Here is a 16,604-nt window from a genome sequence, read left to right as displayed (position 1 = left end):
TGTATATCGATATTTCTAAATGTGTTGGAACTGTGTTTGATTGGAAACTGAGGGAGCACCGCTTCAGTTCTTCAGGGTCCGTGTTTTAAAATCAAGAAGAATGAAGTAAATGAAAGACCCTGACACGTTGTTCCTTCTGTCTCATCACGGGACAGTTTGTGTCGCGGATCTACTTGATGCTGTTGTCATGACGTCACAGCTAACAGGAAAATGTCAACACAACACTGGACCCCCCCCCCCCTTCAGAAGCCATTTCAGAGAGATGAAACCGTTGAAATAAAAGACCTGAGACTTTTTCTTTGCACACAAAAGGCTCATCACTCTCCAAATCCGTGTTAGTGAGCTCTTCTTTGCCAAGACAATCCACCTGGCAGGTGTGGCCATCAGTCTCATATTACACAGGTGTGTTTGGCCGCCTGTTGCACCTGTGAACATCATTTGAGAGAAAGGAGCTTTATGTGCGCACAGAAAAGACAGAAAAGTCTTACATATTTTATTTCAACTGCTGAAAATGGGAGCAAAAACCAAACCACGTTCCCACCACAAAAGAACCGCTCCAGAATTCACTGGTGACTGGACCGAGACCACGTCCTCTAAAGGGTCTTTGTGCGGTTTGACTACGATTGCTGTGTTCAGATCTGCTCAAACAAATCCAACCAGAGTCTGATTGACAGCCTGAAGGAACCGAACGGGTGAACTTGTTGGGACTGAGAGCGCTCTTACAGGAACCTGCTCCCGCAGCGTATTGTTGAAGTTTGGCTCCATAACTGGTTTCTGTTGGCTGGTTCAGTCCAGCTTTGGCCCCCGGCCCGCCTGAGAGGCTCTTACTTTTATTGTCAGGAGGAATTAAAGAGTTGGCTGACAGCAGCGTCCCAGCTCAATTAACCTTCAGTCGCCTTCAAGTTCACTCAACAAAAGCAGTTTGAAAAGAAGAAAAACAGAACAAAGCCAGCTGGGAGTCTGAAGCTGATGTGTTTTAGTGGATCACATCAGTCCAGCTCTCAGGTCTTTACACCGGCTTCCTGAGTGGTTTTATTTCTGATCTGCTGCTCCGTTATGAAGCGTCCAGCCCTCTCAGATGGTCTGAGATCAGGTCTAGATCAGGTCTGCTTACTGTCCCCAGAGTCCAAACTAAACAGGGAGGAGCAGGATTCAGTTTTTATGGTCCAGATATCTGAACGAACCCCCAGAAACCTGCAGGTCTGCTCCGACTCAGCTCCTCTAAATCAGGGCTTTTTTATCCAGTTTAGCTTCTTTTTATGTTCTATTTATTTATGATTTTTATATCTTTATTTCTTTTATATTTTGTCTTAATGCCTTTTTATTGTTGCTGTCTTGTGTAACGCACTTTGAGAGTTCAACCATCTGAACACGTGAATGTTTGTTTGTCTCTTTAAACTAAAATCCTTGTGGTCTTTTATTCAGATTTTAAGACAAACTTAACAAACAAATAAAACCAAACGGCTTTTCTTTCTTTTAACAAACCGGATTTTCTGTCATTTAGAAAATAACTTCACATCCTGTTTGTTCTCTTGTAATCATCGAAATCATATTTGTGAGTTTATAAAATTAAAACTAACCTGGAAAATTAAATTCCATTAAAAACAAAAGAAAGAGGGTTGTGACTCTTTGACTTCATCACTGCTGTGTCTGTCAGCCAATTTATTTCCTGCTAATCCGTTAATCTCCTCTGAATGTCCTCACCTCACTTTTCAAACTTCAGTATTTATTATTTATTCATCATTATCACCAGCTCTCTGATCAGCTGCTGGTCACAGGGAGTTCCTCTCATTTCATTCCAAATAACAGCAACAGAGGACGGACGCCAGTAAATTACAGTAAATATTCACTGAGGCCTTCGACTGGTGGAGAAACAGCGAAGAGACGAACAAGATCGATGAAGAGGAAGATGGATTAAGTCTTCTCTCACAGAGACAGATGTTTCAGACGGACATCAGTGTCCAGTACAGATGTGCAGTGGAGCACACGGGACACAGTTGCTTCTTCGGGGGTTCTTGTAGCTTCATGTTGTTGCTGATGAATGAGCCTTTTAGAGCAGCATAGCTCCCAAAACACAGCTTAGAAGGTGAAACTGAAGGCGTCAGTATGCTTCATCGGAGCTGCTCGTCAGATGGTCAACACACTTTTCCAACCCTTTTCCACCATCAACCACGAACAAAAGAACCAACATCGCTGCCTTGTATTTGTTGTGGAAGTCCCAAACGTCTGAAACACCGTCGTGTCTGAGTTCATGACATCATAACATCTCAAGAACTGCGTCTGGATAATTATTTCATAAACTTTTGATATTGTGAAACTGTCAAGAGGTAAAGATGTTGGGCTGATTACTCATGAGCCAACAGAAAAGCATGAGAAGCAAACAGTTCTTCAAATCAAGCTGATGAAGACACTCCTGTTTCTGACTGTATTTATAATTCATGGACACATTTGTTGAAATTGAAAACAGCGTCAGGTGATGGGTGAAGAGAGGGGGGGGGTGGGAGGTGGGAGTTGTGTTGGTCGATGGGGGAGTTAAGTAGTTGTCACCTTTTTGGTTCCTGTTACAGAAGAATCAGACGAGTGGTCGTACCGGCCCTTTAATTATTAAGTCGCTGATACATTTTTAAAAACCCTGCAGACAGACACGCTCTTTACCTGCAGACAGACAGACAGACACACTCTTTACCTGCAGACAGACACACTCTTTACCTGCAGACAGACAGACAGACAGACACACTCTTTACCTGCAGACAGACAGACTCTTTACCTGCAGACAGACAGACACACTCTTTACCTGCAGACAGACAGACAGACACACTCTTTACCTGCAGACAGACACACTCTTTACCTGCAGACAGACAGACAGACACACTCTTTACCTGCAGACAGACAGACACACTCTTTACCTGCAGACAGACACACTCTTTACCTGCAGACAGACAGACAGACACACTCTTTACCTGCAGACAGACACACTCTTTACCTGCAGACAGACAGACAGACACACTCTTTACCTGCAGACAGACAGACACACTCTTGACCTGCAGACAGACAGACAGACACACTCTTTACCTGCAGACAGACAGACACACTCTTTACCTGCAGACAGACAGACAGACAGACACACTCTTGACCTGCAGACAGACAGACAGACACACTCTTTACCTGCAGACAGACAGACAGACAGACAGACACACTCTTTACCTGCAGACAGACAGACAGACAGACAGACACACTCTTTACCTGCAGACAGACAGACAGACAGACAGACAGACAGACAGACACACTCTTTACCTGCAGACAGACAGACAGACAGACACACACACTCTTTACCTGCAGACAGACAGACAGACAGACAGACAGACAGACAGACACACTCTTTACCTGCAGACAGACAGACAGACAGACAGACAGACAGACAGACTCTTTACCTGCAGACAGACAGACAGACAGACAGATACACTCTTTACCTGCAGACAGACAGACAGACAGACAGACACACTCTTTACCTGCAGACAGACAGACAGACAGACAGACAGACACACTCTTTACCTGCAGACAGACAGACAGACAGACAGACAGACAGACAGACTCTTTACCTGCAGACAGACAGACAGACAGACAGAAAGACAGACAGACAGACACACTCTTTACCTGCAGACAGACACACTCTTTACCTGCAGACAGACAGACAGACACACTCTTTACCTGCAGACAGACAGACAGACAGACAGACAGACAGACAGACACACTCTTTACCTGCAGACAGACAGACAGACAGACAGACAGACAGACAGACTCTTTACCTGCAGACAGACAGACAGACAGACAGACAGACTCTTTACCTGCAGACAGACAGACAGACAGACAGACACACTCTTTACCTGCAGACAGACAGACAGACAGACACACTCTTTACCTGCAGACAGACAGACAGACACACTCTTTACCTGCAGACAGACACACTCTTTACCTGCAGACAGACAGACAGACAGACAGACACACTCTTTACCTGCAGACAGACAGACAGACAGACACACCTCTCTGGCATAAACACCTTCTGTGATGATATTAATGAATAAGATATCAAACGTTATTACTACGTTTTCATTATCATTATTTTAATCTCTTTTTGGAACAAACATGAATTAAAAGACAAAAGTAATTATTTTGTAAGTGGAACTTTTCATAATTTTTTGTTGTTGTTTGTTTTTGACTTTTCCCCCTTTAAGTGTGGAAATTAAATTGTTCCATTTGACAAAAAAAGATGTATTTTTATTATTCAACTTATTATTAATACAACTTGAAGTTGTGCTGACAATGTTCCTGTGACTGAAACGTTCACTTTACGTTTGTAGTTTTTACATTTAAGTTTATTCACGTGACGAGACTCTTCAAGTGTTCTGTCTTATGCTTTGGGATTGTTTCTGTGAGTTACACTCACCTGATGCTTACTGAATACTCACATACTGGTACTGTGATACTGACGATACTCACATACTGGTACTGAGAATACTCACATACTGCTACTGTGATACTGACAATACTCACATACTGGTACTGTGATACTGAGAATACTCACATACTGCTACTGTGATACTGACAATACTCACATACTGCTACTGTGATACTGAGAATACTCACATACTGGTACTGTGATACTGACAATACTCACATACTGCTACTGTGATACTGACAATACTGCTACTGTGATACTGACAATACTGCTACTGTGATACTGACAATACTCACATACTGCTACTGCGATACTGAGAATACTCACATACTGCTACTGTGATACTGACAATACTCACATACTGGTACTGTGATACTGAGAATACTCACATACTGCTACTGTGATACTGACAATACTCACATACTGCTACTGTGATACTGACAATACTCACATACTGGTACTGTGATACTGAGAATACTCACATACTGCTACTGTGATACTGACAATACTCACATACTGGTACTGTGATACTGACAATACTTTAACTTCAGGAAGGTTTTGAATGCAGGACTTTTACCTGTACTGGAGTACTTTCACAGTGTGGTATTAATACTTTTACTGAAGTAAAGGATCTGAATACTTCCTCCACTGCTGCTCTCCAGCCTGTGTGGCACTAATGACCCCTCATACATCAGGGACCACCGCACTACCGCAAACACACACTGACCGGCAGCCCCCCCGCCCCGCCCCCTCTCAGCAGTGTGTTGTGTCCTCTCTCTCTCCCTCGCCCCCCCCCCCCCCGCGCTCTCTCTCTCAGCAGTGTGTTGTATCCTCTCTCTCTCCCCCCACCCCCACCCCCCCCCTCTCAGCAGTGTGTTGTATCCTCTCTGCTCGGCGGTCGGATGCTGGCTGATCTGTCATCACAGTATTGTAATCGATCGTTATTTCCCGGATCAATAAGAGTTATCGGAGCGGGATGAAGCTTCTCTGCAGCGGGTCGATCGCGTATCTCCTGCTTCTCTTCTTCCTTCCAGGTGAGAACATGTCCAGCTTCACTTCTGCTACTTTTAAGGTCAAACACATGTTTCTATATTTATATGTTTATATGAATGAAGACTGGGATTTCAAAATAAGAGCGCCTTTTTTAGGGTTAGACATTCTCTTTTGAATTTTGCTGTTTTTATTTTCACACAAGATTATTTCATTTTAGAAACGAGCGACAGATGATACAGATGTTGTCACAGTCTCCTGGCTGATACAAAGGTCCGCTCAGAGGACAGATTGACAGCTGTCCATGATGCAGACTGAGGATTAAAGTCATCGATCTGCGTGTTTGGAGTCTGAACTCTGCATCACTTTCATGAACCAACACATTTCCATCAGTAACTGTTCTGCCTTTAAAAAGCTTCAAAAGTGTGTTTTACATTGACAGAAACGTGTCTCTGTTATTTTCTACGGGGCTGCAACTAATAATTAGTTTCATAACCGATCGATTGAAAAATGTCCATCACACCTCCTGAAGTCCACAACAAGACATCCGCTTCACTGTCAGCAGAAAGACAACGTAGAAGCTGCAATCAGAGAAACTGTAAGTTCTGCTTGAAAAATGACTTAAACGATTCATTCATTATCAAAGTAGCTGCTATTTTTCTGTTGATCGACTAATCAATTAATCGACTTTCATCATTTCGCCTTCAATCTTCAGACTCCAGAGGTTGTAAATCTCTAATTTACAGCCTTTATCAGTCGCCTTCATGTGTTCATTGTTTGAACAGTGGGGTGATCGGGGGCGTTCAGGAGTCTTTGTGTCTCTGAGGGGTGAGGACAGAAGGTCAAACACAAAGAGTTTACAGCCGTGAGGACGAGGTCAGGGACCAGGACCAGGAGGTTTACGGGCTCAGATCCAAGTTCTAATATTTGTGCTTTTATTGTGATGGACTGGCCAGATTGATAAATTGTTTCTGCGGCAGCAGCAGCTTTGCTGTAAGATGATGATGTTCCAGCTGGTCCACCTCTTTGGTCCGCACTGAAATATCCCAACGACTGTGGGATGAGTTGTCCTTAAATGTGGTTGAGACCGTCATGTTGGTGAACACAACATCATACCTGTGCGGTGCAGGACAGCCTCACAGAGCTACTAGCACACCTGTGTTTGAAAGAAGTGGACGTAGCTGCCATCAGGTCCCCTGCTGGTTTGTGGACTACCGTTCTGAAACCTTGAGTTTGGCAGTTTGGCCGTCGCCATCTTAGTGAAGTGACCGTGTTTGGGTGAGAGGGTGGAGCTGGGCATCTGAGACCCTGAGGACTCCATGCACACCTACCTGACTGCACCTGGCTCCTGGCTGCACCGTGTGAAGTCGCTACTAACAAAGTTTGTAAATGTACTCAGAGTGTCTTTTAGTATAACTGAACGCCTCAATCCTGATTGACAGCTCGCCATGGTAGCCCCGCCCTAAAGCACACCCTGTGTTATCGTGTATTTGACTCTAAATGGGATCATAATTTACTAAATGACCATCAGGCTGAAGAAGACCATGAACTCATCAGGAAAATGTTCACTGAGGTCATAAATCGAGTGAGAAGTCGGGTCGTTTTCTCATAGACTTCTATACAATCGGACTTCTCTTTGCAACCAGTGGAGTCGCCCCCTGCTGGCCATTAGAAAGAATGCAGGTTTCAGGCACTTCAGCATTGACTTTTCACTTGTGGTGCTTGGTTTGAACGTCTCTCTCAGCTCTTTTTTCACTCTGTACTTTACTGTTTCACAAATGAGTGCAACAACAATAATGTCCTGCGTGTCTTTCGATAGGGACGCCAGATCAGAAATGATTACATGAAAGACTTCGACAGCGACGGTATTTTATCATTCAGTGATTAGTTTAACGTGGTGGAAAAGATCTGTGTGATACAGAGTGTGTGTGTGTGTTTGTGTTACACATAAAGCTCCAACGTCTTACAGTTTGACTCTGACGGGGGGATAAAAAGTATTTTGAAATCTAAAAATAGAAAGAAAAACAATCAGGATGAAGTTAGAAGTAAAATGTCATCAGGGAGATAATTTCTTTTCACTTTAAAATCTACTCGTATACAAAGATCCACACTGTTCACTGGTACATGATGACAAGTTCCCTCTGAGAGAACATCTCCAGCATGGATGGATTAAAAATAAGCAAAATGAATAATTATTATGAGAAAATAATAATTCTAATTAATTATAATCTGGCTAGTTTAAGATTTGCGTTGTGAATGTATGAAGCTTGGATCTAACATCACTCACTACTGATGAACTGTAGTGTCTTTATACTGTACGAGTCCACTGATGTCCCGTAACGACAGCCGTCCCCTCCGTCCCCTCCGTCCCCTCCGTCCCCCTGCTGTCTGATCGTGACTCCAAAACCTGAGATTGTAATGTGGTGATGTGTGTGTGTGTGTGTGTGTGTGTGTGTGTGTGTGTGTGTGTGTGTGTGTGTGTGGCAGGCAGACTGAGCAGTTGATGGCTTTGAGGATTAAAGCTGTCAATCACACGTCCAGATAAGAGGAGGCGTGACCTCCAGAGGTCGAACAGCAGAGATTATCCCAACACACACACACACACACACACACACACACACATCTTCACCGTGAAGATGGGCTGCAGTCACCCTCCACAGGTTCATCCCCAACAGTCTCTTCGGGAGTCAAACCTCTCCCCATTTTCACGTTCTCAGCCTTGTAAACGGATATTTTCTAACATAGTTGTGCATCTTTTGTGCAGGAGAGTTTCACGACAATCTATTCAAAACAAAAGTCACCTCATATTGTCTTTGGGAAGATAACTCCTCTCACATCACACGTCTGCACATAAAAACGGAGCATTTCTGAATCGCGTTTGTTCTTCAAACACAGACGTGCACCTCGTTATGACGAGGTCGGACCTGTAAAGACTCAGTCCTGCAGTGAATCACATGAACTCAAAGACTACAGCGGCTCAGACTTCAATACGCAGAGAGACTAAAAGCTCGTCTTGTTTGTTAACTGAGAGCACTGAAAAAGATTTATCATCTAATTATCATCTGTAATGCACCCCGCTGGGACTGAGAGCATTAAGAGTTCAGTCTGTTAGAATTATTATTTTCTTTTCCTCCAGTCGACACATGACACAAAAAATAAAACCCGTAAAACCACAATAACCATCAGACCGGGTCCTCCTCCCTCTATTTCAAAACCTCATCCTCACCAACACGCAGCTTGAGAGCAAACAGGAAGTACATGAGAGACATCTTCACATCTTCCAAACAGACGACTCTTTGATAGATGAAGGAGGCGACGTCACCAAGCTTAACAGTCACATTTAAAACTGGACACACACACATACACACACACACACACACGCACACACACACACACACACACACACACACACACACACACACACGCACACAGGCACACACACACACACGCACGCACATTGACTTAACATGCCATCATCTGTTTTTTGCACTTAGCCCTGATGCACATGATTGTGGCCATCTGTTCAATGTATGGACTCACTTGTTACCATGACGACGATGGTGACGTCTATGGTGATGATGAAAGAGATGAAGATGCTGTTCAAGATGATTGTGATGGTGAAAATGATGATAATGCTGATAAAGGTGTGTGTGTGTGTGTGTGTGTGCCAGCTGTCAGCTCTAACACTTTCCCTCCTCAGGGAGTCGATGCCGTCTCACAAACCGCTGACTCGTCTGCTGCAGGCTGATTTAAAGACCTCAGGGCTGTGATGAACTCACCTGATGCAAAGTTACAGAGATCCTAGTCGAACACCTCATATGGGACGTTTTGTGTTAGACAGACCACGGCGGTCCTTCGGGAGCTTCTAGTGGTCGTGATGAGGTTCTTGTGGTCACAGAGGAAGTTCTAGAGCTCCTTTAGGTGTTTATATTCGGTTGTTAGGAGGTGAAGTGGTCATCGAGGTCGGTGGCAGATTTCTCTCCACCGCCATCATCAAAACACCAAATAAGGGAATTGTCTTTGGAGGACAGGTTTTCGTTCCTCCGGTAGAGATCCACAATCTGTGGCAGGAACACTGAAGCCGTTCTCAGCACCTCACTAAGACCCTTTGTGTCGGGCTGCATCTTCATTTGTCACCAGTCTGTATAAACAACGTCAGAGTTAATGGAAGTCTGGCCTGTAGCTGTGAGGATGTCTTGCTCTTGATGAAGGTGTTGGACACAGAGACAGACAGACTGTTGTCTCTGCAGCCCAGAGACCTTCTAATACATATTGTGTTTAAACTACATGTTGTCCATCTTGTTTGTTTGAACATGTCGCATGAAAGTAAGATTTACAAGCCTGAAGCGGCGTCAGATTGAGCTGCAGGGACATTTTTGTCTCTTAAAGGATCAGTCTGCTGATATTGTCAACAAGATTCACATCTTCAGTAGGAACCAGTGGACTCAGAGCGACATTTTTTGGCAACATTTCTTGGTGCCGTGTCAACCAATCAGAGGCCACCAGGGAAAGCCGAACATATTACACACACAGATAAGAGATAAAAACGCTTTTTTATTAGTCATCGCACGTTTCTGTTATAATGTCTGATTTATGTGAGAGTGACAACTTAAATGTACACACACACACACACACACACAACAATAACATTAACAATTTTTCAACAAAATATGTATTTCACAATTGGAATTGCAGGAGGGGCGGCGGCCCAACGCCCTTAATGGACCACACGCCCCCGGTGGTGACGGTGAAGTCATGTGACCGCGCTGTAGCTCCTTTATAGCCTAACGTTAGCTTTTTACTTCTGATTAGTGAAGATTATCTTACTGAACAAAACGTTTAAGAATCATAAACTTTTGTTTGCCACAGAGTTTATTTTCTGTAATAATCCAAAATCCAGTGGAAGAATCCCATCGGCTTTCTGTGGAGGGAACCAGGGCGACGCTAACTTCAGGGTTATCCTGGCTGTCATCCTCCCTGCAGGACTCCACAGAGAGAAGCACTAACTCATTGATTTAATAATAAGAATAATGTCAGAATGACCTTTTAAAGGTGTGCGACAGACAAACTGAGCTCAAACTGTTTCTCACGAGACATCCTGTTCTTCACGTCTGTGACCGAGTCAGAGCTTCACTTCCACATTTCCATTTATGTTCAGAGGATGTTAAAACTCAGACCTCATGTAGTGTTGTCCTGTCATCTGAAGGCCAACGAACTGGGAGAAAATAAGCTTCCTTTTTTGTGCAAAGCATGTTGCTGAGTGTGTGTGTTTATTTTTGTCTCCTCCTGGAGTTATGAGTCTCTTTGTCCTTGTTGTTGTTGAGTTTGGAGGAACAGTGGTTCCCAAACTGCAGGTCGGGGGTCCAGGTTAAATCTGAGGGGTCATAAAATGATTAAAGAAACATTCAGTCTGTTGATTTGACAGTTGATTTTCATTTCTGCTGTAAAGACGTAGAAACAAAAGACGATATGCGAGCCATCAGAAACTCCTCCAGGTTCAGGACTGACTGACTCTAAAAGACTCACTGTGATCAACTTGCTAGCCTAGCGACATTAAGGCTAAAACACTTCTGTAGGACTCAGTTCTCCATTCGAAAACCTCATTGTTTGGTGGGATTTAACACTAAAACTAATCGTCTTAAAAAATAATATCATCTTATGTTTGGGTAAAAACATCATTTTATTAATCAAGTGTTTAATTACAAGGTTTTATTTTCATGGTCCATCTTTTGTCTCTTGTATATTTCTCAGTCATTAACTGTCGGTCTGAAATAAAGAACAGAAAAACATAATATTACACTGTATAAAGCCCATAACAGCAGGCTAAGACGTGACTTCCCAGAGTGCACTGCAGCATCCTGAGGCACACAGAATCCGTCTCTGTGTCCTTCCAGGATGCTTCTCTGGCAGCTGAACTTCATTCCTCAGCTGTCTGAAGACGGCTGACTGCAGCTGATAGCAAAGTCTTTGTCGTTAACACATTTTATAAACAATTTACACGGCCGAAGTATCGCCTGTTCGAGGCGTTTCACTATTTACTTATATGGTTACAGGACTAAAGATGAGCCTCCAGCTTTATCTGCTCTGACTTACGGCTCGTTCATCTGATATGAACATAAAATATAATTCTGCTCTTCAGAGCTCTTCTTATCGTTCTTCGTCCGAGTGTTTTCAGCGATCTGATCAAACTCCTCGTGGATGAACTTCAGCAGCAGCCTTCGTCCTCATAGTTTAGTCAAACACTCCAAACACTCATAAATACTTGGTGTGTGTTTGTGTTCTGACTGCCAGGGTGCTGTTGGGGGTTGAAATGAGGATGGTGAAGGTGGTTTGTTTGAGTTTCTGTGTGACATCTGACGCTGCTTCTGTGTTTTATTTGTCTTGGTCAGACTCTCTTCTTCTGCCGTTCATCACGTTGTGGCTGCAGTCTGGTCCTTTTACTTTCACTGGGGGGGTATTTATTGAGATTTATTATTCTATACTCGTCCTAGTCTGCATCTGAAAATGATTAGGATTCTTCCTCTGGGTAACACAGATATCTGCAATACATTTCACGGACGTCTGTCTTTATAATTCAAGTTACTTCACGTTACGCATGTTTTTACACTGGTTACCTCGTCACCTCACTTTGTTGTAGTTTAGGTTTTTGTTGACATGGAATAGAAATTTTGCAAAAAACATTAGTCAGACGCACAATAGCATCCTTTGTGTGCACCACCACCACCATCATCATCATCATCATCATTAGTTGTCACAGGATTTAAAGGAATTATCAGTCTGCTGCTGTTCTGCAGACGTTTTCAGATTAATTTGTAAAACCTGAGGTGATTACCAGGTTAATTGAACAGGGAAATGTGGTTTCCATGTGTGTGTGTTATGGTATGTGTGTGTGTGTGTGTGTGTGTGTGTGTGTTTCTGTGTTTCTGAGCTGCAGCATGTCCTGCTGGAGATACAAGACAATTCAGGATTAAGAAAGAAAGCAGCAGAGAAAAGGACTTTATCCGCTTCCTACCTCATAACATTAAAAATAAATGTGCAAGAATCAGGAATCAGGTCAAAGTTTGGTCAGTCAACATGACCCACCCCCCTGGTATTAGAGCTGGTAGTAGGGAGGAGGTGAGGACAACAGGACCTGGAAGTGAAGATCAGGGAGGTTAAAGAGGAGGAAGAACAACATGAGAGGTCCGGAGCAGCATGAAGACCAACACTGGTTCCAGGCAGCTTGGACTTCATCTGTTCAGTAGATTTGACACGATGGCCCCTGCTGGTCCCCGCCCTGACTCATCTATTGCCTCCATCAGCACCTCCTCCACTGCATGTCCTGTTGTTAAGTTAAATCTCTGTCGCTCTCTCTGTCTGTTCCTCAGTTTACTTGGCCGCTCATGGTCGCTACGCTCAGAAGCTGATGAATGACTTGTTCACCAACTACACCAACGCTTTGCGGCCAGTGGAGGACACGGACCACATCATCAACGTCACTCTGCAGATCACTCTCTCCCAGATCATCGACATGGTAATCGAACTCTGACTGCCGATCCAGATGTTCCTGTTGTGCGTGTTCGTGCTGATGTGTATGTGTCCTCTCACCAGGATGAGCGGAATCAGATCCTGACTACGTACCTGTGGGTCCGCCAAGTGTGGATGGACGCCTACCTCACCTGGAAGAAGGAGGACTATGACGGCCTCGATACCATCCGCATACCCAGCAGCTACGTGTGGAGACCGGACATTGTCCTGTACAACAGGTAGGTGTGGCGTCCTGCTGCTGATCTGATCTCCAGAACATGGGACAAGCCATCCTCTGTTTCCTCCTCCACAGTGCAGACGACGAGTTCTCCAGCTCAATGGAGACCAACGTGGTTCTTCGTAACGATGGTCAGGTCATGTGGGACCAGCCAGCCATCACCAAAAGCTCTTGCTCCGTAGATGTGGCCTTCTTCCCCTTTGATGTGCAGGAGTGTCATCTAACCTTTGGCTCCTGGACTCACAACGGCAACCAGATGGACCTATTCAATGCCTTGGACAGCGCTGACCTGGCCGACTTTGTCCCCAACGTAGAGTGGGAGGTGAGCGGTTACCTCGTTCATGTGTTCAGAACAAGGCCTCGTCCCTGAATCTAGTTCTTTGACAAAATCAAATCCTATTTGATTAAATTGTAACCAGGTTCTGGGCATGCCGGCCAAAAAGAACGTCATCCTGTACGGCTGCTGTTCGGATCCGTACCCGGACATCACCTTCACCCTCCACCTGAAGAGACGTGCCTCCTTCTACATCTTCAACCTCCTCATCCCCTGCATGATGATCTCCTTCCTGGCTCCGCTGGGCTTCTACCTGCCGGCCGACTCGGGTGAGAAAGTTTCTCTGGGTGTCACGGTGCTGCTGGCCCTCACCGTGTTTCAGCTGCTGGTGGCTGAGAGCATGCCGCCCTCCGAGAGCGTCCCACTGATAGGTAAGAGGACCGAGTAGTCCTTGATGATATATGAAGAAAGGTATTTTCAACGGCTTTCTGTGTCGAGCAGGTGGTGGTCATGGTGGTAAGAGGCACTGTTAAGTAGTTAATTTATATCAAAGGTCTTTGGGAACTGAAACATGAAGGCAGGCGTTGTTGTGTCTGCTTCGGAGACACTGAGACTGGGTTCTCATTCAGAACTGTTTTCAAATGGTCAGTTTTCATGTGGTACAGGAAAAGCTGACTGAAGATGGGCACATATTTTTCTAAACCAGTGAACAAATACACTGAAGAATAATTGTAAACTACTTACACATTCTGAAAAACACACCTACTCCTTCTCCCTCATTGAAAAATGTATTTTATGAATGTCCTCAGTGCGCTGGAGGTTTAAAGTTTTCCACATCCCACTCAGGTAAGTTGTATACTGGACCATGATTGGCTCCAAAGTAGTTGTGATGTCACAGAATCCTGCTTGTACGTACAGGTGTTGAACTGAGATTTAAGGTGAGCTCAGAGAAACTTTCCCTCTTCAGAAGATTAAAGTGAAAGTCAAACTCTGCACATACAACATCCTGCACAGTAAACAAGTAAAAGACTTTTTGAACTCTCCAATTTCCTTTTTCAACAGGAAAGTATTACATCGCTACCATGACGATGGTCACTGCATCAACAGCACTCACCATCTTCATCATGAACATCCACCACTGCGGTCCCGAGGCTCGTCCCGTCCCACAATGGGCCGAGCGCTTCATCCTGAACTACCTGGCCCGCATCTGTTTTGTCTACGAAGTCGGTGAGAACTGCCTCGGCGGGGCTTCATCCAACAAACAACCTCTGTCTCAGGAGGAGTCCGAAGCCCCATCAGCCAACGGCGGCAACACCAAAGGAACAAACTGGGACGTGAACGGGCAGGCGTGTGGGGGGGGTGTGGAGGAGGATGGGGCTGGGGAGTCTCTGAAGCTGGGGCAGGATTCGACCAACCAGACGGACAGGAAAGAGGATCTGTTCGTGACCATCGACCACTCGGAGGAGGAAGGAGCTGCTGGAGGACACGAAGGGGAGCGGGAGGAGTCAAGCAGCGCCGGTGGGGGAGGAGGAGAGCACGTCGAAGAAAAGAAAGGCGTAGGAGGTGAAGGGGGAGGCGGAGCCGGGGAGAACAGGAGGGAGATCTTGGTGAGAGCCCTGTGTGTGTGCCAGCACCAGGGACTGCGCAGGAACGTTGAGTACATTGCCAACTCATACCAGGACCAGCGGGCCGCTCAGCTGCGCATCGGGGAGTGGAGGAAGGTCGCCAAGGTCATGGATCGCTTCTTCATGTGGCTCTTCTTCATTATGGTCTTCTTCATGAGCATCCTCATCCTGGGGAAAGCCATCTGATGGAGATCCAGAAGAATCACATCAGAGGATGAGGGCAGCGAGTTGGTTCACCAATAAAATCATTTCTATCACGCTAAACGTCTAAAATCAGTCTGACAAGTGAACAACGACAGTTTTGTTTAGTAATTGAACTTCAGTTGAATTTAAAGGCTCAATCCACCATTTCTGTGTTCAGCACAACAACCTGCCATGAATTTACTCTATCTGGTTTCTTTTCAAACAATGTCTTCCACCACAACTGAAAAAGTAGATGTGTGTGTTTGAGGAGTTTGCACAGACGGAGAAGTGGGTTCATCAGAGTTTGTGAGGGAAAAATAATCATTTCAAATGCTTTGAAAGCGTCTCATCAGATATGTTGAAGTTTTGATGTTCAGCTCTTCAGATGACAGAACTCTTAAGGACAGCACTCCTCGTCCTCCAGCACTCCTCGTCCTCCAGCGTCTCCTCGTCCTCCAGCACTCCTCGTCCTCCAGCGTCTCCTCGTCCTCCAGCACTCCTCGTCCTCCAGCGTCTCCTCGTCCTCCAGCACTCCAGCGTCTCCTCGTCCTCCAGCACTCCTCGTCCTCCAGCACTCCTCGTCCTCCAGCGTCTCCTCGTCCTCCAGCGTCTCCTCGTCCTCCAGCGTCTCCTCGTCCTCCAGCACTCCTCGTCCTCCAGCGTCTCCTCGTCCTCCAGCGTCTCTACACGGCTCATTGTGGGCTGAGGTGTGTCAGGATGCATCACGACCATCCAGCAGCTCTCTCCACGTCAGAACGTCCGGTGTTGCGCTGCGACCGCTTCTTCTGTCCGGATGACATGTTTCATGTTTTCTCCGAGTGTCAAATGATGCCCTTTTTCTGTCTCATGTAAAAGTATTGTTTTCTTACCCAAGCATCACATGTAACAGATTCCTTGAGCCAAACACAACACAGATTTGCTATAATGACGTAGGAATGTCTGTAAAGTTGCTATGGTGATGCTAATTCTGCTTAAGTGAATCAAAGTATTAATGATTACAAACCAAACTATTGGTGTTCTTGTGGTGAATTTTGTTAAAACTGTCGGGTGGAGCCAACGTGAACTGAGGAAGAGAAACTTGAATCTATCAAAGTAAAAATAATCTGAAGGTAAAGTTGGAAGCAACACTTCCTGGTACGTCTTAATATTGTTATTAAAGAACCTCTGTTGTCTCTTGCTAAGAACACACATCCAATGAACAAATGTATTTATTTAAAGAGCACAGCTTCACTGATATTCGTCAAAGTCATTTTTGTCTCAAATGAACGACTCATGGACACACAAGTTTTAAGCAGCTCGACGCATTGTTTTAAAAAATTATCTCAAACTGAA

General features: G+C 44.9%; 1 protein-coding gene across 2 annotated transcripts; it reads left to right on the top strand.

Annotated features, from left to right (window-relative positions):
* The first annotated feature begins 5,432 nt into the window (after nt 1-5,432).
* On the top strand, nt 5,433-15,275 carry LOC139295326 (neuronal acetylcholine receptor subunit alpha-10). 2 transcript variants are annotated; one of them, XM_070917499.1, is made up of 6 exons: nt 5,433-5,490; nt 12,814-12,959; nt 13,037-13,191; nt 13,266-13,512; nt 13,610-13,895; nt 14,527-15,275. In XM_070917499.1, the coding sequence occupies exons 1-6, from the start codon at nt 5,433-5,435 to the stop codon at nt 15,273-15,275; spliced, it is 1,641 nt and encodes a 546-aa protein (XP_070773600.1). The 2 variants fall into 2 exon arrangements, with proteins under 2 accessions (XP_070773600.1, XP_070773599.1); XM_070917498.1 differs by lacking the exon at nt 5,433-5,490 and adding an exon at nt 9,034-9,094.
* The last annotated feature ends 1,329 nt before the right edge of the window (nt 15,276-16,604 follow it).

The sequence above is a fragment of the Enoplosus armatus genome, chromosome 13 (genome assembly GCF_043641665.1).
Source record: "Enoplosus armatus isolate fEnoArm2 chromosome 13, fEnoArm2.hap1, whole genome shotgun sequence".
In the NCBI taxonomy this organism is placed as follows: Eukaryota; Metazoa; Chordata; class Actinopteri; order Centrarchiformes; family Enoplosidae; genus Enoplosus; species Enoplosus armatus.
This window is presented reverse-complemented; position numbering and strand designations above follow the sequence as displayed.